This window comes from Magnolia sinica, chromosome 3 (assembly GCF_029962835.1).
Source record: "Magnolia sinica isolate HGM2019 chromosome 3, MsV1, whole genome shotgun sequence".
NCBI classification, from domain to species: domain Eukaryota; kingdom Viridiplantae; phylum Streptophyta; class Magnoliopsida; order Magnoliales; family Magnoliaceae; genus Magnolia; species Magnolia sinica.
In genome coordinates, this window is record NC_080575.1 from 41726573 (window position 1) to 41751411 (window position 24839).

The window sequence follows — 24839 nt, forward strand, 5'->3', positions numbered from 1 at the left end:
ATTCTAGCCCCCTTAAAAGAATTTTGTCCTCAAAATTCAAACAATTCCACCATATACACGGATTAGGAAACTAAGGTGTGTCTAAATTCTCATCATGCTCCTTGTGATGTAGCTCTGTGTGTATAAGTGTGTATAACTGACTACATGAACTTGGGTTACTACAATCTACCCCCATGTAGCTTTGATACCAATTGTAACGCCCCCAAAAGATACATAACATGCATCATCCAACACGTGCTGATATAAACCAATTTCATAGCTTACTAATGCGTCTCCAAAGTAGGTAATTAGAACCATGGAGAGGATATTGAGTAAAACCATTGGACTAAAAAGCGTGGACCAAAACAATACTCTTTGTCAAGATTCAAGCAATGGAAAATTTATTACGTCCAGGTAGAGCTGATAAATTGCATCCTGTAAATGACAACAAAAACTGTGAAAATTCACCAGCTCGATTCATCTTTACATCTTTATTGGGTATCGTATTGATCACTAATGTAGTAAACCGTGTGCAAGTTACTTACTCAAAAGGATTCAGTTATTCTATTAAGTTGTTTAGTTTTCAGCTCAAGTAGAGATTTTAACACACTTTAACCTTTGCTTCTATGTGACATCCAACTAAGCATTTGGAATTTCTATTGGAATATGTAAATGCAAGCAGTCTGTAGAAATTCTTATGCAATACTGGAAATGGAATAAGTCAATATAGAGTGTAACATTTTCAGTAAACTTCTTTACATAATAATTGTCCAAATGAATCTTAAAAGTTGATTGACTACCACTGCAAAATTCTATAAATTGATCAATAAATCAGACAATTTAAAAATTAAGGGACAAAATATAGAATAGTAGCAAAAGAAAAATCAAGGTGTTTGTAAATGTGTGTATTATATACAATCATGCAGTTATATACAAGCACGTATTTACAACATAACACAAAAGATCCATTTGTATATTGATAGGCCAAACTTTAGTAATTTATTTACTATCATAAAAAAAGCACGACGATAATTATTCAACAAAAAGACTCACCAATCAAAACAAAAACCAAGTTGCTTTCTTCCTCCACCATCTCCTGGATCTTTTGAAAAAGTTTTGCAACCTAGTATTGAGACAATTATATCTTGCTATTAAAATATTTCAGTAAAAAGATTCTAAAACAAGTAAAGTTTAGGTTACAATGTATAGAAACCAATAGCACAGTGTAGTTTCAGTTTGTTTTGTCAAAACTACATGTTGGCTAATTCAGTCGTGTCTTCACCACTTGGAACACGGGGTTTCCAGTTTCAATAGCACTTTTTTGTTAGTTACAGTTAAGCCCGCATTGAAGTCAATGTACCAAGTTATTTGCTACTTCGGATCCTAATTGTAGACAGTGTCCATTTATAAAGAGTCAAACCTAAAACATAACGAATACAAGACAGCTTGAAAATTAGAAAATGTAATGGAAACTGAGCTAGAATCCAGATTTTATTCAACTAACTGCGTCAATTAGAAGTGAGATGGTACAAGTTGAAGGCTTAGGCTTAGAAAAGACTTGATAACCTATGATCTAACTGAAGTGATGACCCTTCATAGAGTGAACAGTGGAAAAGGATTCATGTAGCTGACCCCAATTAGTTGGGGTAAGGCTTAGATGATGATGATGAAATTGCTAGACCTAAGTGTGGACTATCGGTAGATTGATAACATTCCAGGGCAAGATCACATACAAGTGATGATACTTTTGACACTGGACACAATTCAGCTTTCAACTCATTACTAGGCAATGTGAAACAACTATCATGTGAATGTTTCACCAAATGGGGCCACTCCATCTTTTACAAATTATCTTTGAAGATTTCTATTTGCATTTTCCACAATCAATACAGCCAGGTTTCAAGCAATAATAAAAATCAAGGACAAAGTATGAACAGGAGGAACTATACGATGTGTGGCCCACATCCTTATACAGTATACATGGGTTTTCAGTACTGAAAAGTGGTGCCCATTCAGTAACACGACTGGTCTATTTGTCACACCATGTAGGGACTATACCTTAAAAATCTCCCCAACAAGAAAATCGTAACCTACAATTTATGGCCAGCGGATAAAAGGCTAACAAAGAGAGTTACAACAACAGTCCACAGAAAAAAAAAAAAAAAAGAAGAAGAAGAAGAAAAGAAAAGAAAAGAAGAAAAGAAGAAAGAAAGAAAGAAAGCCGATGGGATTTCCCAGTATGGGATGTCTGGGGCATACTACAAAAGCAAGACAAACCATAGGGCCCGCCAGTTAGTTCACCAATCCATCTGCACCTCTTCATCTCTGAGACTCTGACCCATCTCCAGCCTGGTGGCCGGTAGATATGCCTGCAGCTGTTTAGTTTTGCAGCTTTCGTGGAGCTCAGGGTATTACGCAACAGTATCGGCCAGCTTGTTGGTGGATACAATATGGGAGGTATCGACCAATGCAGTCTTGTAACAACCCCTTTTTGGAGTGATAATATTCTCAAAAATGTGTGGATCCCAAATATGTACTCTCTCTTTTTTTTTCCGTTTTAAAATCTTTTCTTATGTTGTAATGTTGCATTCTTTGATAAGAATGTTGTCTGTTGGGCAGTGAAAGATTAACCTGCTGAAAGTCAACCCTTAGTTGCAGGATCCATCTAACTAATGCTGCTTCCACTTCAAATCCCAGCTTTGGACTCCTGCTCATGCCCCTGCTTCCTACCCATTTATACATGTTTACATTTTGAAAGAGATGCTTCCCCACTCCCACAACCGAATTTGTTGCCGGTTTCATTCAAGCTTCATGCAACTATAAGTCGACCAAATAGGCCCTAATCGACACAAATCAAGTATGAGTGGGTTAGGGCCCATGACAGATAAATACAACAACAACAAAGATGAAAATGAAAAAAAAAAAAAGTAATAGCTAATTGATGCAGTACAAAATGAGGCCGAAGTTCTTGACATCCATGATGATCGGACACCCACAATCATGTCCCACAAGGAACTAGGTTTTTGAGGCTTCGTAAGGACATCCATGTGTTTGGCCCAGGTGGACACCCAATGACCTTGTCCGTTAGCCTATGGGCCAGCAAATGGGCATCCAAAGCACTAGGAAAATTCCACAAGCCAACATCAAGGACATGGATTGGTGAGCCAAGCCACACTCCGTGAGGGTCTTCAATTGGATAGGGGGTTCTCTATAATTTTTGCAGAGATGTCAAGATGATGGAGAGAATTCCTCCACCAACCAGGGGAACTCTATAATTTATTGCAAAGATACTAGGATGGCGGAGGCAAATCCTCCGCCAGACAGGGATTCCGGCAACTTCCACATTTTTATTTTTATTTTGTTTCTCTTTCACTTCTAGCTTAAGTACTAGGGTTTTTGTTTTTTTTCTTTCCTTTTTTTTTGTAGGGTGAGTGAGGATAAGATTAAAAGGCTATAATTTCATCGAATTGTTTTTCCGAGTATCCCCGATATTATCGATATCTCCAGCTCGGTGATACGGATAACTCTAGTAGTATTAGAAATTCCTAGTATCAGCGATATATCGCTAAGTATCGCCAATGTACCAATATCGCTAGTATTTTCGACTATGTAAATTTCAGGTGTTGCTTGCATCGCCAATGTATCAGTGAAATTTCAATAATATCACCAATGGCAATGTATCGATATGGCCAAAAATATGTTTATTAAATAATTTTTAAAAAAAAGAAATCATTTCAAAACTTTTATGGGTGGAAGGTTATATGATGAAATGCATGTTTGTATGTGTGTATACGCATGCATGCATGAATGGATGGATAGATCATGAGTGTGTGTATGTATGTATGTATGCATGGATGTATATGTGTGTGTGCATGGATGGATGGATGGATCATGCATGTATGTTCGTATGTATGGATGTGCATGCATGGATGGATGGATCCACCATGTTTCCCCACTGTTTCCCTGAGTCAACAATACAATACACATTTTTAGGCCCTCATTAAAGGGAAACTTATTATTTGATTCCTAAATATGCAAATATGCTTCTTTTTGCTATTATTTGATTCCTAAATATGCATGTGTATTTTAGCCTCTCCTAAAGTATCATTGAAAATTTCCACCATTTTCCCCATGATGCTCCGATATTTCCCTGAGTCAATATTACATGCTTTTAGACCCCCATTAAAGATAAACTTATTTTGTATGCGTCTATTTTGCAATTATTTGATTCCTAAATATCCAAATATGTGTAGTTTAGCATTTCCAAAAGTTTCATTGAGAAATTCCACTATTTTTCCCATGTTTCCCCAATGTTTCCCTTAGTCAGCAATACATTTTTGGGTATCAACAATATCAATACACATTTCCATATCCCCAGCCAATGATACATGTAACGATAACGATACTACAAACATTGCATATAATAAGGTTAATATAAGAGGGACTTTTGCAAGGATGTAAGGAGCTTTTAAGTTTATAAGATTAGAGAAAGAAAAGAGAGGCCAAGAGGAGTGGAGCTCCTTCTTCAACCTTGGTTTTGGGGTAAGTGCATTAGGTTGATTTTATCCAATTGCACTACGTTTTTCTTTGTTTCACTTCTTTCCTTGTTGCAATTTCTCTTGTATTGTGCAATGTGTGATTTGGGATTGCATAAGGCCACCTTTCCTCTACGTAAGTCAATATCAAAAACATATTCGTCCAAGGTTTTTGATGAATTGAGTCATGCCAATTTGCAAGGTTGTTTGGGTGAAATAGGAGCTAACAATTGTAACCGGATTGATGGGTTGTGAAATCCATGTTAAGTTTTGCAAAGGTTGCGTCGATTGTTGCAATGCACATCACCCATTAAACAAAAATCCCAAGTCTATCTAGAGTTCACCATGTGATGGGGACATCACGCGCATGCACGCCGCCCCCCCTACGCATGTACATAAGGAAAATGAGGGCCCCACCGTCGATCTAGCTTGATGACGACGTCCAGGGAGGGCCTCCTAGTTAGAAGACGGAGTTTTGGTTCATTAGAGTGGGCCCGATAATCAAGTAAAGCCCATCATGGGATCTCATGATCGGGGCCCACTAGTCGGATTAAATTCATACTTTAGGTTTTGCTTATTTATATTATTTAGAACATCATGAACGCTTTAGATTTCTTTGATTAGTTTTTATTTTAGTTTACTTCATCGCCAAGTAATAAGTTGCACACATGGCGTGAGTTTTGGGGTATAAGGTTTTCCTTTTAAATAGGCACCCCTTGTAGTTCTTTTGATTCATTGAAGTTTAATAAAAATTCTGCGTTTTCGAACTCCTCTAAGTTCTTAAGTTGTGGAAATTCAATTAGGTGCGGAGCCCCCCTTCATCAAAGGGCTAACTACCGTGGTGCGAAGCCACATCTATCTCGATTCGCCCCATCCTCTACCATCTCTACTTCTCATCTCCTACCACCATCTATGCTTCAAATCTGTCGTTTATTGCAACAGTTTTCCTCTTTACAGCAGAATTCTAGATTTTGGGCCTGTAGGAGGACTGAAACTTCAGCGAAGCACCACGCACAAACTGTGCATCGGAATGAGTTGAGATTTGGGGGTTTTGGAGCTCATCCATGGCCGACCAGGGCCAAGGTGGCCTTTTTCGGAATAGTGGGCCCCACACACGTGCGGCCGGAATCACACGCATGTGCGTCTGGGACATTGCTGTTGTCCACACGTGCAGTACTTCTCTGATTCGTCTCTCTCCTCTCTTTCACTCCTCTTTCATCCAAAATCCCTAAACCTAACCCTAAATTACTCAAATCCCCAATTTTATGCCCTTTCTTCAACCTTAGGGTTCCGTAATTTGAAATTGGAAAATTTCTTGGATTAGGGATTGATTGTCATGCATGTGTGGTTGATTTCTACTTCTCTTTGAGTATTGTTTGGTTCATAATTTTTATTGATCCAGCCTAACATGTGTAGGCCTGGACCCACATAGATTCCCCTTAATTGAATGTTTGGACTTTTGTGTGGGATATGGAATTTGTGTAATTGGTTCTAAACTAACGTGATCTTAAGCCTGAAATCTTGCACATCATATCTGAATTTCATGTCCTACATCACCATGTCACCTCGTGTAAGAGTTTGAGACAATGCAATGCTACCAATCCTGAAGAGGAAGTGATCCATGAGAAGAAGAAAATGCGCAATTGAGAAGGCAAATTGAACAGTTATCCCAATGCCTTGCTCATTATGACCCGTTGGTTCACAATGTCAGTGAATTGGAGCCTTCAGAAAACCCCGCAAATTCACTACCACTATCATCGCAAGTGATGTAATCCACCCCATACCCTAAAGAATCTCGCCCATCACAACCATCTCAAAAACACTCCACCAAGATCCTCAATCACAACTATTCCTCATCTCTACACCATACCAACAATAACCATCAACATCACAACCCTCCATTTTCCTCCACACCTATGGAATTCCAACACCTCGCTGCACATCAGTTCAATCTCATTCAACATCTCTACAATCCAAAAGTTCGCCCAATCTACAAACATCATCACATGGGCCTTTGAGCATGGAGATTGGGAGAGAAAGTCTCAAGTCAACAAAGGGCGAACAAAACTTGGGGTCAAGCTCAACAAAGAAGAAATCCTTAAGTTTCGCGAGAGTTTTGACGCCAACAAGCTCAAAGAATGGCTTGATGCGGTCGAAAAACTTTCAGAATTTTATGAAATTTCAGACAATAGGCTTGTTAAGTCAGTGACCTCCCACTTCAAGGGCCGAGCATTGGTATGGTGGGATCGCACTCACTGCCCATGACATACGAAGGACGGTCAAGATTTCTATGTGGTCAAAATTGCAATGTTTTTTTATGATTAGAGAGTTCATCCCATTTGATTGCATGCAACCCTTTTGATCGTTAGCCTAGGCATCTTGCCACCATCTAATAGAGAAGTTGCAAGCCATTCATGATGAGCCTAGATTCAGCCTCGAAATTTGGTCAAGTGGTTTCTCAACAAAGATAGCAAGAGGGCCAGTCGACATGCATTTTGATCATGTTCTCATACAGCACCTAGAGCATGAGAAGTGTGTTGGAGAATCAGGTTTGGCAAGAAACTGAACTACAATGGAATGTTTGTCAACTCACATACTACTATCAGTGATTCGAGTGGCCATAGGGATTCATGGAAACGTCGGGCCTTGTCCAACGATCCCATTTTCGACATAGAAACAGATTGAGTTTTGAGACATTGTAGAAGCAATGATTTATGACATGGAAGCGTACGGCTCTCAAAGCAACATAGGATACCTGATAATTGATGCCGGTCTAGTTGAGCTGTTAAGCATTTGGGAAGATCCCATATCTTCCGAGGAGTCACATCATGAAGTAAAGAGATTCAAGGGACAGACTGAGAGCAGTGGCACTAAGGTCATTGTTACCGATTCGATCATGTGAAGATGTCCATTTGAGCCACCATGATTTGTCAAGGAGCACACCTTGGTTATCACCAAAAGATGTCCATCAGCAACCAGCACGGTTCAAGAACTGGAGAGCATGAACAAGAGACGGATGATCGTTAAAAGTGACCCAGTTGAAACATGGACTGGATGTGTGTCAGTAACTGCCTCCACACTATGTTCTCGTTCCTTTCTGTTAGCAAGGATTATATGCTAGTGGTATGTTCTCACAACATAATTATGCGAGCAAGTTGTGTTGTGTTGGTTGGAACATTGCAGCATGATTGGAGACTTGAATTATAGTCAATAAGATGTTCTCTGTCGCATGAATTTTCAGTTGATGACAATGGGAGAGGAAGACATCACCCACAGCTACGCATGAGGGTAAAAACCATCTCTTCATGGTAACCCCTCTCAATGTTGTTCAAGATGACAGAGTGGTGCTTGACATTGAAGTCTGAAACGTAAATGTTGACAGGCCTTCCCATGGTCCCTCAGATGTTCTGATCGAATGCGGCATTGCCAGTAGTGTTGGTGGGCTAGATGTAGCTAGCCACTTGATCATGTTTCATAGAACGTGCTTCAAATGCTTCTGTTACATGAAAAAATGCATTAGATGTTGCATAGGAAAAGGTGCCTGTTCCTTTCATTTTAAGTACTTCTAGAGCCTCTGCACCTTTTGAAATTATTCATATGGATATACCAGGACCATCATTAATTTTGGGTACGGTAGGGCACAAATATTGTCACCTTTATTGATGATCATACTTGTTATGCCTGGATCTATTTTCATCATTCCAAAAATGAAGTATTTTGTGTTTAAATCATTTATTAATATGGTTTATAATCAGTTTGGAAACAGATTAAAATTCTCCACTTGGACTCAGCAGAATACAAGTTTGTTGATTTCAATATTTTCTTCAAGAAAAAGGTATTCCATAAGCTCTTAAAAAAATAAAAAAAGGTGTTCCATCTCAAAAGTCATGTCCATATACACCTGAACAAAATGGTATTGTAGAATGGAAAATATGTCACATTTTAGAAATGGGTGGTACTCTTGAAATCGTCCCTTGACACCTTTTAGTATGAAGCAACCAAAATCGTTGTCTATCTCATAAATCATTTTCCCACCAAACTTTTGAATAACAAATCCCCCTATGAATTACTTTGCACTACCACTCCAAACCATTCACTTCTTCCTGTCTTTGGTTGTTTATGTTTTATTTATCTTCCTATACATGAACGGACTAACCTAAGTTGTGAAAAGTGTTCTTTAGATACACAAATGAGCAAAAGGGTTTTAGTTCTTATGATCCTGAGTTAGACACATGTAAGTCTCTAGACATGTGACATAGATAACTTTTTCTTTTCCTACCCTTCCAATTCAAGCATCCCAAATTTCTTATCTTACAGTTTTTTTCATAACCCTATATCCCTTCTAAACCTCTGCAATAGCCAGTAGTGCATCTATGTTCGAAGGAAGAGACAACAACCACCAATGGCCCAACATCTCCCAATGAGCAAAAATCCTCTACTGATCAAGGTAGTATGTTACCAATCCTCCGCCTTCCTCTCCGTTAAGCATGGTGTGCCGTAAAGGCCGTTACGGGGCCATAAAGGTAACGGAGGCAACCGTTACACGTTACGGGGTCGTAACTGCCGTAACAGCCATTATGGAAAAAAAAAAAATAGCCCATAATTGCTGTTAACGGCACGTTACACACCTATAAAGGCCATAATAGCCCCATAATGGTCCATTACGGGACATATATAGGTTTTTTATACTTTTTAATCAACATTACGGGGCATATACAGGTTTTTCAGAGGGTTTTTTCAATAAATAAAAAAATAAAAAAGAGAGACCGTAACGGCCGTTACGGGGCCGTAAGAGCTATTATGCCCCATATCGTAAAGGTAACGGTGGTGGCCGTTACGGAACACCTTGCCGTTAAGACATTCTTCTTGAATCCCTCGTCCTCCTAATAATTCTTTTTTTAACTCCTTAGAATCCATTTTTTGTCCCATCCAATGTTGTCAAATTGCAATGCGATTACATGCGATCAGTATATGTTGCGCGCATACGCAATCACTTCTTCTTTAGAAGGGAAATTTTCAATATAAATATATATATATATATATATATATATATATATTCTAAAAAATTATGGAAAACTTGCCTAAGTGATTGAATAACTTATTTTACTTATTTCATTGTAGTTTGAGTGTTTCATTAAGTTATATATTTAATTACTTATATTATATTTACATAAATTTTAACAAAACAATCACCAAGCTACATTAAAAGAGAATTAATTATTAAAAACTTCAAAAATATAAATTTTATTGATAAATGGAACTTTCAAGTTACAACTTACAACTTAATGTACAAATACAATTTACAAAAAAAAAAAAACACAACTTAGAAAATAATAATTATACACACACACACACACACACACACACACACACACACACACACACACACACGTGTATACACACACACACATACATATATATATATGGATAATAACACTAACATAGTTGTAGCTTGTAGCTACTAATGATGGTTAACTAGCTTGTAACTTGCAAGTTGACTCCTCTCTTGAGTCTTGAAAGTTGAAACTATATATATATAAAACTTGAAATAGAAAGCAGTGTTTTAAATAGCTATGCTATGTAGTGTAGCATAGCCTTAATGCTATGTATCTCATGAAAATAGCTTAAGTCGCATGTAGCCTACGCTACATCATAATTTGCATACGCTACATGCTATGTAGCTCACATGATGTTTTCAATGATTTGTTACATTTTTCCATTCCAATAAAAATTAGTTAACCTTTTTAATGCTTTCAGTAAAATAATCTAAATAACAATATTAAATCAGTTTCATTGCTCTTTCTTTACCTTTATACTTAATCATTTCCCTTTCTTGTTACTTTAGGTTGCATTTTATTGCACCTAATATCATGAAATTTTGTTAAATTTCATTATTAATCAGTCTAATTCGGTACAGAATATCATGACATTGGTGCAACCAGGCACCTTGATTAAAAATCCAGAAGTTGTGTGTAGCTTACGCTACACGCTATGTAGCTTACACCTCACGCTTCAAAGGGGTGAACGCTATGCTACACGCTATTCGCTATTTAAAACACTGATAGAAAGTAAGAAAGAATGAATGAGATATAAGACTACGAGATGAGACGACAGATAATGCAATGTAAGAGAGAGAAAATGAATGAGAGAATGTGAGAGAGAGAAATAGAGAATGATTAATGAATGGGATAATGTAAGAGAAAGAGGGAGAGAAGAATGTTACTATTCAATAAATGAATTGAATGAATAGCAAATAAAAGGAAAAGAAGAAGAGAATAGTGAATATTACTATCACTAAATGAATTGAATAAGAAATGAATGTATAAAAATATAAAAGATATGGGAGGAACTGAAGAAGAACTGTTCTTGAATCTTGAATGATGGTATTCTTGTTGAATGATCTTTGAACAATGAACACTTCAACTTTCAATAGAGATTTGAGAATGAGAAACTTGAAAGAGTTGTGAATGGAATCCTCATCTGTGAAATCTTGGACTCTTGAAACTTAAATTGAAAAAAGAGTTGTTGTGGTCATGTAGTTGTAGAGAGATTGGAGTAAAAGGAGAGAAAAAAGAGCGAAAGAGAGAAAGAGTGAGCTTTAGAATGGAGAAAGTGAAAATGCGCCGGGGGGATTTGAGAGTTTTGTACGCGATCGCATTTGTGATGGGATCACATAAGCCATGATGGCATATGTGAGCCCATCATATAAATGTGCATATGTGATCGCATTTGACAACAATCGTCCCATCATCATATGAACAAGATGTCAGAGAAAAATGCTGGCAGAGGCCATCACAAAAGAAATCCCAGCATTTAAAGCTAAGAAAACATGGGATCTTATTCCTTAGTTACAAACTCATCTATTATTGGAAGCAAATTGCTTTATTCAATCAAAGTCAAATCGGATGGAAATCTGAATCATTATAAGGCCCAGCTAGTGGCTCAAGGATTCAAACAAGAATACAGAATGGGCTAATAGGAAAAACGTTGGTTCATTCACCAAAACTATAATTGTTCAGACTCTAACAATTGTTGGAGCCAGGCATCACCTTTACTTCATATGGATGTCAAAATTGCTTACTTACATGGGCACTTACAAGAGTGTCTTTAAGAATCCACCAAGATACTGCTACTCTACTAACCAAAATTTAGCAAGGTTTTAAATAATGGTAATGGTCAACATATAGGCTATCTTGCTAACAAATATGATACAGGTTCATATCGGCCGAAATTTTATTGCCTGAAAAAATTAAATAATAATAATAATAATAAAATGCTAAAAAAATTTATTGAAAACAAAGGAAACGCAGAATTTTTTCTGTCATGGACATGTATTTGATAGTAAAACTGATGCAGGACAATTAACCACTTGCTCTGAAAGCTCAAACTGATAGAGAGTGGCAAATCAATCCCTTTATCTCATAGCCCAAGCCCCACATCGCATGGGTTAGGACCTTGGCCGAACCTCCTCGTGGGCCCCACTTCACACGGGCCACCCACCCCGAGTGTCCTGCATCCCACAAGCTACCCCACACGAGCCCAGTCTGAAAATGCCCCTTCATTAATCACCCCCGGTGAAGAGTCTTGAACACGAGACCTCCCGCTCTGATACAAATTTGATGCAGGACAATTAATCACTTGCTTTAAAAGCTTGAACCAGTGTTGTCATGTGCAATCGCATATGTGCACACTGAAGTGGAAATCACATATGCGACAGTGGCATATGCGATTTCTGCACATATGTGATCACATATGCCACATGTGCAAGAATATGCAATCGCATACAGTATATGCGATCGCATATTCGCCAACTGTCAAAAATCTGACCATTGGAAATTAAAATTATAAATAATAAAAAAAACTGCCTTTTTAGTCTATAAAAAGGCATTCAAAACACTCCTACATGCACTCAAAGTTCAAACTCTCTCTCTCTCTCTCTCTATATCTCTAGTTCTTTACTCTCTTACACTCTCATTCTCTCTTACATAATTCCAAGGCCCAAGCTCCATATCTTTTTTAAGTTTGAAGTTTCAATCAAGGGACAAGTATTTAAGATTCAAGAATCAAGAAAGTAAAACAAGCAAGATTCAAGAATACATCAAAATTGAACTCTTTTTCTAGTTTCTTCCAAGTTCTAAATATCATAATCATATTCACACACACACACCACTCTCTCTTTCTTTACATTCAAGAGTCAAGAGACTCAACTTACAAGTTGCAAGTTAGTTTGTTGCTAGTTTCTTCCAAGTTCTAACTTTTGTTTTAAAGTTTGTTAGTTACAACTTATAAGTTACAAGAGTACGAGTCTACAACATTCTCAAGACTCAAGTCAAAAGTGAAGACAAGAAGTGAAGAATTTATTTTCGAATTTTAGATTGTGTAATTTGTGTTTCGTAATTGTTTTGTGTAACTCTCTCTCTCTCTCTCTCTCTCTCTCTCTCTCTCTCTCTCTCTCCCCCATCTATTTAGTCTCATGACTCTTTAGTCTTTAGTATTTACTTTAGTTTTCACTAGTTTATAACTTACAATCAATACACACACCAACATCATGTCTTCTTCTCAATCTTCCTCTTTAAAACCTAAGTCAAATGATCCGGATTAGAAGTATGGGCACTATCATAGTACTTCGGATAAGAATCACATGGTATGTGAGTTATGTGGGTTCCAGTGGCATTGCGCGGCACAAGCAACACCTTCCACATTTACCAAGGTCAAATGCAAAAGCATGCAACAAAATTTCTCCAGAAATCCAAAAGGAGATCATGGAGTATATGGATAAACAATCAAGAAAGAAATGTGATAATGCCCTACGTCACGAGGAATATATGGAACAAGACGCATATGAAGATATAAACATAGTTGATGTAAATGAAGCTAGTATCACTCCCCCTACTTCGACAGGCCGGTCTAGACCACAACCACAACCAACGGCCTCGAAAAAAGCTCGAGGGCATCGGCCCATGGATATATGGTGTAAACCACACCCCGAGGATGTGGTCGACCAAAGGGGTCTGGGCAAAGGGCCAGCTCAAACAACTTTAGAAAACTAGTATAAATAAAAAGATAGGAAAACTACCATTCAATATATTGCTAATTAGTTTTACCAAGCCGGCATTGCTTTCAACGTAGTTAAATCGAGAAGCCTCAAAGTTATGGTTGAGGCTATAGGTCAATTTGGACCTGGGCTTAAACCTCTTTCATATCATAAAATGAGAGAGACATGCGAGAAAATTGAAGTTGATTATACATGATCCCTTATAGTTGAATATAAGGAATCGTGGAAAACGTATTAGTGTTTACTCATGGTCGATGGATGGACCGATAGCTCCGGTTGGTCTCTCATTAACTTTCTGGTAAATTGTCCAGCTGGGACAATGTTCTTGAAGTCCATGGATGCATCGGGTCATTTACATACCGGAGAATACTTGTTTAGCTTACTAGATAATGTAGTTGAGGAAATAGGTGAGGAATACGTTATACAGGTAATTACAGACCATGAAACCTCATATGTATTGGTCGGTCGTCTTCTTATGGAGAAGAGGCATCGTTTATTTTGGACCCCATGTGCGGCCCATTGTGTTGATCTTATGTTAGAAGATATAGGTAGGTTATTTATAAATGTGATTACAAGGGCTAGAAGAATCACAGTCTTTACGTACAAACACGCCCTTCTTCTCAGTCGAATGAGAAAACGCATTGGGAGTAACTTGCTACATCCAGCAGTCACCCGTTTCGCTACAGCCTTTTTAACACTATAAAGATTACATGCAAAAAAAAAATCAGAACTTAGAAGCCTTGTAGTGTCAGCCGATTTTACAAGTGAGCATTGGTCAAAGAAGGATGAAGGGAAACAGGTTCAACAAATAATCCTTTCGCAAAGTTTTCAGACACAAATGGTAAAGAAGTTAAAAGCATCCGAGCCCTTAGTCACTGTGTTGCGATTGGTGGACGGGGATGAGAAGCCTGCAATGGGTTACATATATGATGCGATGGAGAGAGCGAGAAATAAGATCATGGACCATTTTTAACCATAGAGAGCGTGATTACAAGTCAATTTTAGATATTATAGATAGAAGATGGGGCAACCAAATGTCATCTCCATTGTATTCGATTGTTTACATCCTTAACCTAGCATGGGCTGAAGAGAAACGGGTTCAACAAACAATCCTTTTGCAAAGTTTTTAGACACAGGTGGTAAAGGCGTTAAAAGCCTCTGAGCCCGTAATCACTGTGTTGCAAATGGTGGACGAGGATGAGAAGCCTGCAATGGGTTACATATATGATGCAATGGAGAGGGCGAGAAATAAGATCATGGACCATTTTAACTATACAGAGCGTGATTACACGTCAATTTTAAATATTATAGATAGAAGATGGGGTAGTCAAATGTCATCTCTATTGTATTTGGCTGCTTAGATCCTTAACCCAACCTTTATTCGCTTATGATGATACAGCAGAAGCACTTACTATGCATATGATTGGATTTATTGATGTGTTAGAAAGAATGATTCCAGATAGAGAAGAACAGGACAGGATCTTACCTTTACTGGACTTTTATACAAAAAGTGAGGGCATATTCTCAAGAGATATCGTCATCAGGCATCGGATAATGAAACTGCCCAATAAGTACTATGAATGTCTTACAAATAGTTTTTTTACAATATAATCTAGAAAGTGACTCTAACTTAAACTATTTTTCTCAGCGAACCAGTGGGCTGCATATGGAGTGGACCCGAACAGGAAGGATCCAGCTCTAAAGAAGTTGGCTATGAGGATTCTTAGACTCAGGTGTTATGTCAGCGGTTGCGAGCGCAACTGAAGCACGTTCGAGGCGGTAAGTTTAGTAATTGTAAACTTCATTTTTTTAATGTAAGCTAAATTAATTAACTAAATATCTAATACCAATGTGCTTTCTTTCATGCAGATTCATATCAAGAAAAGGAATCGCCTTGAGCAAAAGAAGTTCAACGACTTGGTTTCATCCAATACAATCAAAAATTGTGAGAACGATTCCAAACTAGGAAAGAAAAACATAATTTCTTTGACTATCTGCTTAGATGAGCTGGATGCAGATAACGAGTGGCTCGTAGAGACGAAGGACTCGGTATTTACTGGAGAGAACTTGACATGCGCGCAAGTTGAAGATGCCGCATACAGATCGGTACCGGGAGAACGTACTACTCGAAGGCGAAGGATAGGGGGAGCAGGGGGGCGAGTAGTAGCAATCAACCCGTTGAAGAGATTAAGGAGATAAAAGAAGGAGATGATAATAATCAAGTTGAAGATCCACAATTGTTTGTTGATCAAGTATTAGTACATACAGATGATGAAGAAACAGAAGAAGAAGAAAAAGCGTATGTGAAAGAAGGAGATGACTCGGATGATGATGGTGATGATGACAATGGTGGTGGTGATCAAATGCTACAATGGCAAATAGATCAATATATATACTAGATCAATAATAATAAAATAACTTCATTTCGTTTACTAACTAAGTGTGTTGATGTTAATTGTTGAATGTTGATTGATATTTGTTAACTATATTGTCGAATGTTGATGACATAATATTTAATTCATTGTTTAATTGGTTTTATTTTACTCATATGTATTGCAAAGGCATATAAAATTATTTATCTATTAACTTAGGAAAGTCCCCCTTACTTTCTTATATTTTATTCATTTTTTTCTTATTTTTCTGATTTTTTAAAATTTTTCAAAAAAAATAAAAAATAAAGAAATAAAAAAATATATGTGATCACATATGCGATTTTGTGATCGCATATGCGCATAGGCATATGCAATTGCACACGATCGCATAGGCGATATGACAACATTGGCTTGAACTAATAGAGAGTGGTGAATCAATCCCTTTATCTCATAGCCCAGACCCTACATTATAGAGAATGCTAGTGTATTGTGTATGTGGTTAGGGCCCCTTTTAGTGTAAGTGCATGTGCACACTTCTCTCTTCTCCTGCAGTGTACTATATGCTTTATTATAATAAAATATTATGTGTTAGGGCAAGTAAGCCTAACACATCATCTCTCCCAAACTCTCATTCTTCTTCTTCTCTCTCAATATTCTCATCTCTTCTTCACATTATCATCATCAAATCATTCTCTACTTGGTATCAAAGCTTAGATCCAGGCATTCCGCATCCAACAGATTGAAAGGCGACACATCACCTTGCTAACGCTAGCAGCCGTACGACTGACATCGGCATTGTATGGACACGTGGACTCCGTTTGAGCTAAAAGTTTAGGGGTTTGATAGATCTTGATTTTAGAAGATTTGTCATAATTTTTTCAGAATTTATTAGACCTCCTTTCATGGTATTTTGGGCGAAATAGAGAAATTCAAAAATCAGGCCCATCTTCCGTTTTTCTTCGATTTACCTCAAATCGGTAAGCTTTTCTTTCGTTTCTTTCCTCAAGGTGGACCGAAATCTTCCTCCCAAGCTACCCATGGTGGATTTTTTACTTAAGATCAATGTTTGAGAGGTTTTTAACCTCAAACGGACGTGCGGTTGGGCCGTTTTTCACTCGGTTAGGGCTTTTTTTACTACGTTTCATGGTATTTTGGATGATTGATATTTGTTTGAGGTTTATCTCTTATTATCTTGAATGATTGAGTGAGATAGAGTTGTTTGAATCAATCTTTCTTGGCGTAGGGGATCTCTTGGCATAAGTTTATCTCTCTTGGACTCTCATATGGCTGACAAAGGGCCCTCATCTCTTGGCATAGAGTCTCTTGAATCCAACCCCTTGCAGATTACCTCCACTAAGTTGAATGGTGACAACTATCTTCAATGGGCACAATCTGTAAGAGTATTTTTAGGAGACCGTGACAAGTTGTCATATATTTTGGATGATCCCCCAAACTCTACAGATGTTACCTACAAGTCTTAGACAAAGGAGAATTATCAAGTTATTGCATGGTTGTTGAATAGTATGGGTTCCTCGATTAGCCACTCAGTAATGTTTTTATCCTCAGCTAAAGGTATTTGGGATACGCTTCATGATATGTTCTCAGAATCTCAGAATTTTTCGCGGGTATTCCAGCTTATTCAAGAAATTGGTCGGTTCCAACAAAACTCCAGATCCTTAAAAGATTACCATTCGACGCTTCAGGTTATGTGGGATAAGTTGGATATGTATCAGCCTCTTCCTTCCAAATGTAAAGAGGATCATGAACATGCTCATAAGCAGCGGGATGATACTCGTATCATGCAGTTCCTAGCTGGGTTGAGTTCTGATTACCTTCATGTTCGAGATCAGGTTGTTTTACAGGATTATCTTCCCCTATTGACAACAGTCTATGCCATGTGTCAGCGTGCTACTGCATCTACTCTTCCTTCTGATTCATTTGTGTCACCCGAGCATTCGGCACATCTTGCTAGCGATCAGTCCTCTCTTGGTCTTCGGGCACCATCCTTGAGTTCGGGGCGCATTTCTAGCTTTGGTGGTCGTGGTAGAGGCCGCGAGGGAGATCGCAGTCGTGGCGGTCGTAGTCTTCGTGGTCGTGGTAGACGTGGACGAGGACGTGATGGTTCCTGCATTTGTTCACATTGCGGTGGAACTAATCACACGGTTGATTATTGCTGGCAGTTACATGGTCGTCTTACGTATGCCGCTGCTTCTGTTGCATCCACGATTGCTTCTGAGACAGTCTTCCGCCCCGACAGCTGAGCAATCTACTTCGGGGGAGTCTCTTATCATTTCTCAGGCTGCATATGATGCCCTTATGCGGCTTCACATTCGTGATATTCCTGAGTCTTCTCACGCAACTTCGGCGCAGTCAGCTACTGCCCTTCTTGCGTCATCCTCTCCTACCTCCTGGGTCATCGACTCTGGAGCTTCCTCCCATATGACAGGTAAGTGTCAGTTCTTTTCTTCTTATTCTCCTTCTCTTCACACTCAGTATGTCACAGTCGCAGATGGAACCCAATCTCCCATCTCTGGGATTGGTTCCATCCCTCTCTCTTCTTCCTTGTCTTTGTCTTCAGTCTTGCATGTGCCTCGTTTTCCATTAAACTTATTGTCTGTTAGCTCTCTTACTAAATCATTCAATTGTTCCATTACCTTCTTTCCTTCTTATTGTTTGTTTTAGGACGTACAGACGAAGAGAGTGATTGGTAGGGGGCATGAGCGAGGAGGCATTTATCTTCTCGATAATACACCCATTGCCACTTCTAGTACCCTTTCTCTAGATCGAGAGTCCATGACTCGGTGGCATTGCCGCTTAGGCCACCCATCCATTGCTAGATTGAGACTTTTGTTTCCCTCCTTACCTGTCACTAAAACATTATGATGTGATATTTGTGAGTTGTCTAAATATCATCGTGCTACATTTCCTCCTATCTCTTCTGGGAGGAAATCTCAACCTTTTCTTCTGGTTCACTCGGATGTCTGGGGACCTGCTCCAGTTACCTCGACTTTTGGATTTAGATATTTTGTTACCTTTATTGATGATTATTCCTGCATGACTTGGATTTATCTTTTGAAATCTAAAAGTGAAGTCTTTGATGCGTTTAAAGTGTTTTATCATGAAGTATGCACTCAATTTCATTGTTCCATCAAATCCCTCCATTCTGATAATGGGGGGGAATACATGTCTATTGCCTTTCTGTCCTTCTTGCAGGAACGTGGTATTTTGTCTAGGACGCCATATGCTCGCACACCTCAACAAAATGGTATTGCAGAATGAAAGAATCGTCATCTTCTTGAAGTTGCTCACACCCTTCTGCTTGGTATGCATCTACCTAAACATTTTTTGGGTGATGCTCTTCTCACTGCTACTTTTCTTATTAATCGTATACCCTCACGTATTTTGTCTTACAAATCTTCATTTACTACATTATATCCTCATGATAATCCATTTCCTCTCCCACCTAAAGTTTTTTATTGTACATGCTTTGTTCAAATTTTGGATGGGGGTAATGATAAACTTAGCCCCAGGGCAATTAAATGTATCTTTCTAGGGTATACTCGGGGTCAGAAAGAGTATAAATGCTTTTGACCCATTGACTCGCAAGAAATAAGTCTCTGCCGATGTAACCTTCTTTGAGGATATTTCTTTTTTCTCCGCTCCAGGCCGATCCCTCTGTGATCCTCTTGCGAGTCAGGGAGAGTATAACTCTTCTCCTCTTTCCACTAGTGATCATAGGAAAACTCATCTCCCCTCTATTCAGCATCCTGTTGGTGATATGGGTGAGCCTAAGCCTCTGCGGGTGTATCATCATCGAGATAAATCTTCACACGCTCAACCATCCACCCTTCCACTCACTTTGGATGTTGGCTCAGGTGACTCTCCTACCTCGATTTTAGATCTTCTCATTGCCTTGCGCAAAGGGTCACGATCTTGTACTCAACACCCCATTAGTAATTTCGTTTGCAGCTTCCCTTTCATCACAGACTATTCCTAGATCTCTCCCACATGCTCTTCAGAGTCCTAATTAGACAAAGGCGATGATAGAAGAAATGTTTGCTCTTGAAAAGAATTATACTTGGGACCTTGTGCCACTTCCTTTAGGCTATAAACTTGTCGGCTGTCGATGGGTTTATACGATCAAGTTTCTTCCAAACGGCTCAATTGATCGCTATAAAGCACATCTTGTTGCTAAAGGTTACACACAGACTCATGGTGTGGATTACTTCGAGATATTCTCTCCGGTGGCTAAGCTTAATTCGATTCGCGTTGTACTCTCCTTGGCCGTTAATTTTTCATGGCCCTTGTTTCAGCTTGATGTTAAGAATGCATTTCTCCATGGGGATCTTACAGAGGTAAGTTTATGTGCATCAACCTCCTGGCTTTGTTGCTTCTCACAACCCTGCACTTGTATGTCGGTTGAAGAAGGCTCTTTATGGACTCAAACAATCCCCACATGCATGGTTTGAAAAATTTAGTCAGGCTCTCTTAGAGTTTGGCTTTGTTCATAGTCATGCCGATCATTCTCTCTTTCTATGTCGTCGATCAACGGGCATCATGGTTCTCATTGTCTATGTGGATGATATTGTTCTGTCCGGTAGTGATTCTGCTGGAATGAGGGAGGTCAAAGATTTTTTTAAGACCAAGTTTGATATCAAGGATCTTGGTCCTCTTCGCTACTTCCTTGGAATTGAAGTTGATCGCTCATCATCCAGATTGGTCTTGTCACAACGAAAATATGTGCTTGATCTTCTCATGGAGACTGGCATGTTAAGGTGCAAGCCTGCTACCACTCCCATGGATACTTCACAAAAGCTTCGACCAGATGATGGTGCTCTCCTTACTGATCCCGAGATGTATCGACGATTTGTAGGCCGGCTTATTTACCTGACTATTACTCGCCCAGATCTCTCATTTGCGGTGAGGGTTGTTAGCCAATTCATGCAAGCTCCCCGTACTTCCTATCTCACGGCTGTCTACTGCATACTTCGGTATTTAAAATCAGCCCCGAGTCTTGGCCTCCGCTTTCAGTTGTATGATTATCTTCATCTTTCTAGCTATTCCGATGCTGATTGTGCAGGTAGTACTTTTGATCGCCGCTCTACATCCGGCTTCTGTACTTTCCTAGGTAGCAATCTTATTACCTGAAAGAGCAAAAAGCAGCCAGTTGTTGCCCGGTCCTTGGCTAAAGCAGAATATCATGCTATGGCTCATGCGACGAGTGAACTCGTGTGGCTTCACAACCTTCTTGAAGAACTTGGCTATACTCCTTCGGATCTTGTTCCTCTTCACTGTGACAACCAAGCGGCCATCCATATTGCTTGTAACCTAGTTTTCCACGAGCGAACTAAGCATATTGAGGTCGACTGTCACTTTATTCAGGAGAAAGTTGCTTCTAAGGAAATCGTCACTCCTTTTGTTCAATCTGGGGATCAACTTGTTGATGTTCTTACAAAGTCTTTGAGTCAAGATGCTCTTCATCGTGTTCATGACAAGTTGGGCATGATCAACATCTATGCTCCAACTTGATGGGGAGTATAAAAAATGCTAGTGTATTGTGTATGTGGTTAGGGCCCCTTTTAGTGTAAGTGCATGTGCACACTTCTCTCTTCTCTTGCAGTGTACTATATGCTTTATTATAATAAAATATTATATATTAGGGCAAGTAAGCCTAACACATCATCTCTCCCAAACTCTCCTTCTTCTTCTTCTCTCATTCTCATCTCTTCTTCACATTATCATCATCAAATCATTCTCTACTTACATCACATGGGTTAGGACCTCGGCCGAACCTCCTCGTGGGCCCCACTTCACATGGGTTCAACTTCACACGGGCCACCCACCCCGAATGTGTCCCCACATCCCACAGGCTACCGCACTCGAGCCCGATGTCAAAATTCCCCTGCATTAATAACAGGTCATTCTTTGGTAAGAATGATATTTGTCAGGTAGATTGATTAAAGCTAAGTAGTTGATCGACTATGATATTCATGATATCATGATATAATATAAGCTTATTTTATTAATCATATCAACTATCAATGTAATATGCATTTAATTTAAATATATCAGTGGACTAAAGACATATTGCTCAGAGTGGGAGGGAAGGTGGGCATGTCGTATGGCACGCACGACAAGGACGTTCATGACTTCTGTGGATTTGTTCAATCCAAGGCCATGCAGCGATGTCACTCCAGGCATAAAATGAAGACCAGGAAGTCTCCCAAGGGTTGGAGAGAGTTGTTGAATCTGGAAAGTTTTGTTAACTATGAAATTACTTGCAAATGTATCGGGCAAAAAAGGGGGAAATCGAGGATTCAAGGTGATCAATGATCATATGTTGCCTTGGAATGTTCAACGGTTGGGGAGCGACGCAAAAAGGGCTCAAATCAAGCAGCTTTGCAAGAGGACAAAACCAGATATCATCGCAATTCAAGAAACCAAATTGCAATCAGTAGATAGAGGAACACTTCGATCTATCTGGGGTATTAAAAATGTTGATTGGGTCTCTCTCAATGCACCGAGGTCTGCGGGGGCATTCTGGTTGCTTGGAGAAGCGACGACAGGCAAAAGATAGATGTCTTTTCTGGTTCTTTCTCTCTTTCTATTCTCTTTTGTGATCAATCGTCAGGATTCCAATGGGGTATTCTCCGCTGTTTTTGGCTCGTGCATAAAGGGTTTGAGAGATCTTTTTTTGGTTGAGCCGGATGCAGTGTTCAAATTATCACTGATATTATCTTTATCTTCAGCTCAGCGATACCGATAACATTGGTAGCGACACCGATAACGTTGGTAGTATTAGAAATTTCAACTATTAGCAATGTATCGCTAAGTATCGCCAATATTTTCAACTATGTAAATTCTAGGTGTCACTTGTATTGCCAATGCACCAATATCGCCAATGTATCGCCAATATTTTCGACTATGTAAATTCTAGGTAATGCTTGTATCATAAGTGAATTAACGATATTTCAATAATATCGGCAACATATTGATATCATCAAAATTTTGTTTATTAGAAAAAAAAAATTCAACATTTTTTTCATGGGTACATAGTTGTATGTAGTGTTCAATTTGTCATTGATAATATTGATAATATCTTAATATTACCAATATTGCAACATGCGCGATATTGAGACCACAATCTTTCGTTTCCTTTCCAATTGTTGATGATTTCTTGGTAAATACCATGTGTTTTTGATATTTTACAATATCGATGGATGTTTGGACGGAAGGTCGGATGGTTAAATAGGCCGAATGGGATGGTTGGACTGATTTCTTACAACGGCACATGCTTTTAAGGCCCCATTAAATGGAAACTTGTTATATACGCATTCTTTTTGCAAATTTCTAAAATTTCTAAATATGCAAATATTTACACTTTAACATCTCTTGAAGTTTCGCTGAAAATTCCACCGTTTTCCCCATTTTCCTTGCATTTCCGGTTATTAGCAATATCAATATTGTTTCCGTATCCCTGGCCAGCGAAACTTGTAGTGATACCGATACTTCGAACACTGGTTGGATGCCATTAAACAAAAGTGGTCATATCTTTGGTGTATTTTCGGGGGGGGGGGGTTGTGTGCAAATTTACATGGTCTAACGATCGGGAGAATCTAATGATGTCTTGTTTGGATAGATTTTTAGTTTTTGCGGACTAGATAGACAAATTTCCCCTCGTTAACCAGCAGGGTCTTCTTAGAGTTGTGTTGAATCACCGACCGATTGTCCTTGAAGTTACTGAAGAAAATTGGGGTCAAATTTTGAAGTTACTGAAGAAAATCTAAAAGATTTCAGGCCGATTAGTCTCATTGGGAGCCCTTACAAGATTCTCGCTAAGATTCTTAATTCCAGATTTAGAGCCGCGTTATCAAATGTCATTTTTGCAAATCAAGGAGCTTTTGTGGCAGGAAGGCAAATCCTAAATAGTTAATGGCTCATGAATGTATCAACTCCAGATACAGGGACAAGAAAACAAGTTTGGTTTGCATATTGGATATAGAAAAGGTTTATGATCATGTGAAATGAGACTTTGTAGATTGTATGCTTGACAAGTTGGATTTTGATAGAAAGTGGAGGGGGTGGATGAAAGAGTGTATGGCTTCTGCTTCTTTCTCGGTTTTAGTTAATGGAACTCCTAAGGGATTATTTAAGGCCTCTAAGGGGGTGCGGCAGAGGGATCTGCTTTCGCCTTATTTGTGGTGGTGGTAGTGGAGGCTCTTAGTGGCATGATCGATAAGGATGTTGCGAGTGGGTTGTTCAGAGGATTTGATATCCCTAGGGTCGATAGACAAATTTCTCATCTTCAATATGCAGACGACATGCTTCCGTTTTGTGAGGCTAAGGATGATTTGGTGGATAATCTCCAGAAAATTCTTGTTTGTTTCGAAGCCATGTTGAGGCTGAAAATTAATGTGGATAAGTCAGAAATACTTGGGGTGAATGTTGATGGATCTGAACTTATTCGCTTCGCTGACATCTTTGGATGCAAGACTAGATCCTTTCCCTCATATATAGGATTGTGGTTATGCATTGGAAAACCGCCTAAGTACCTCTGGGATAAGGTGATTGAAAGAATCTAAAGGAAATTGGCAGCATGGAGACATCATTACATGTCCATGGGGGATCAGTTAACTCTCTTAAAGACAACGTTCTCAAATACACCTATCTATTTTTAATCATTATTCAAATGTCCCAAGTCAATGCTAGACAAGCTAGATAAGTTGAGAAGGAAATTCTTATTGGAAGGCGACCGTGCTAAAAGGAAGTTTCATCTTCTAAGGTGGGACGAGGTTTGTAAACCGCTTGATGAGGGCAGGGCTGGCATTAAACCTTCAAGGGATATGAATGTGGCCCTCCTCGGGAAATGGATTTGGCAGTTTGAGGTGGAAGAGGGCA

General features: G+C 38.9%; 1 protein-coding gene across 1 annotated transcript in view; it reads right to left on the reverse strand.

Annotated features, from left to right (window-relative positions):
• The window catches only part of LOC131239842 (pachytene checkpoint protein 2 homolog), an 86343-nt gene that overhangs the window by 15100 nt on the left and 46404 nt on the right, over positions 1-24839 (reverse strand). Inside the window, exon 9 of the mRNA XM_058237726.1 lies at positions 1033-1102. Within this exon, the coding sequence (XP_058093709.1) occupies positions 1033-1102 (70 nt within the window). The remainder of the gene's footprint in view (positions 1-1032; positions 1103-24839) is intronic.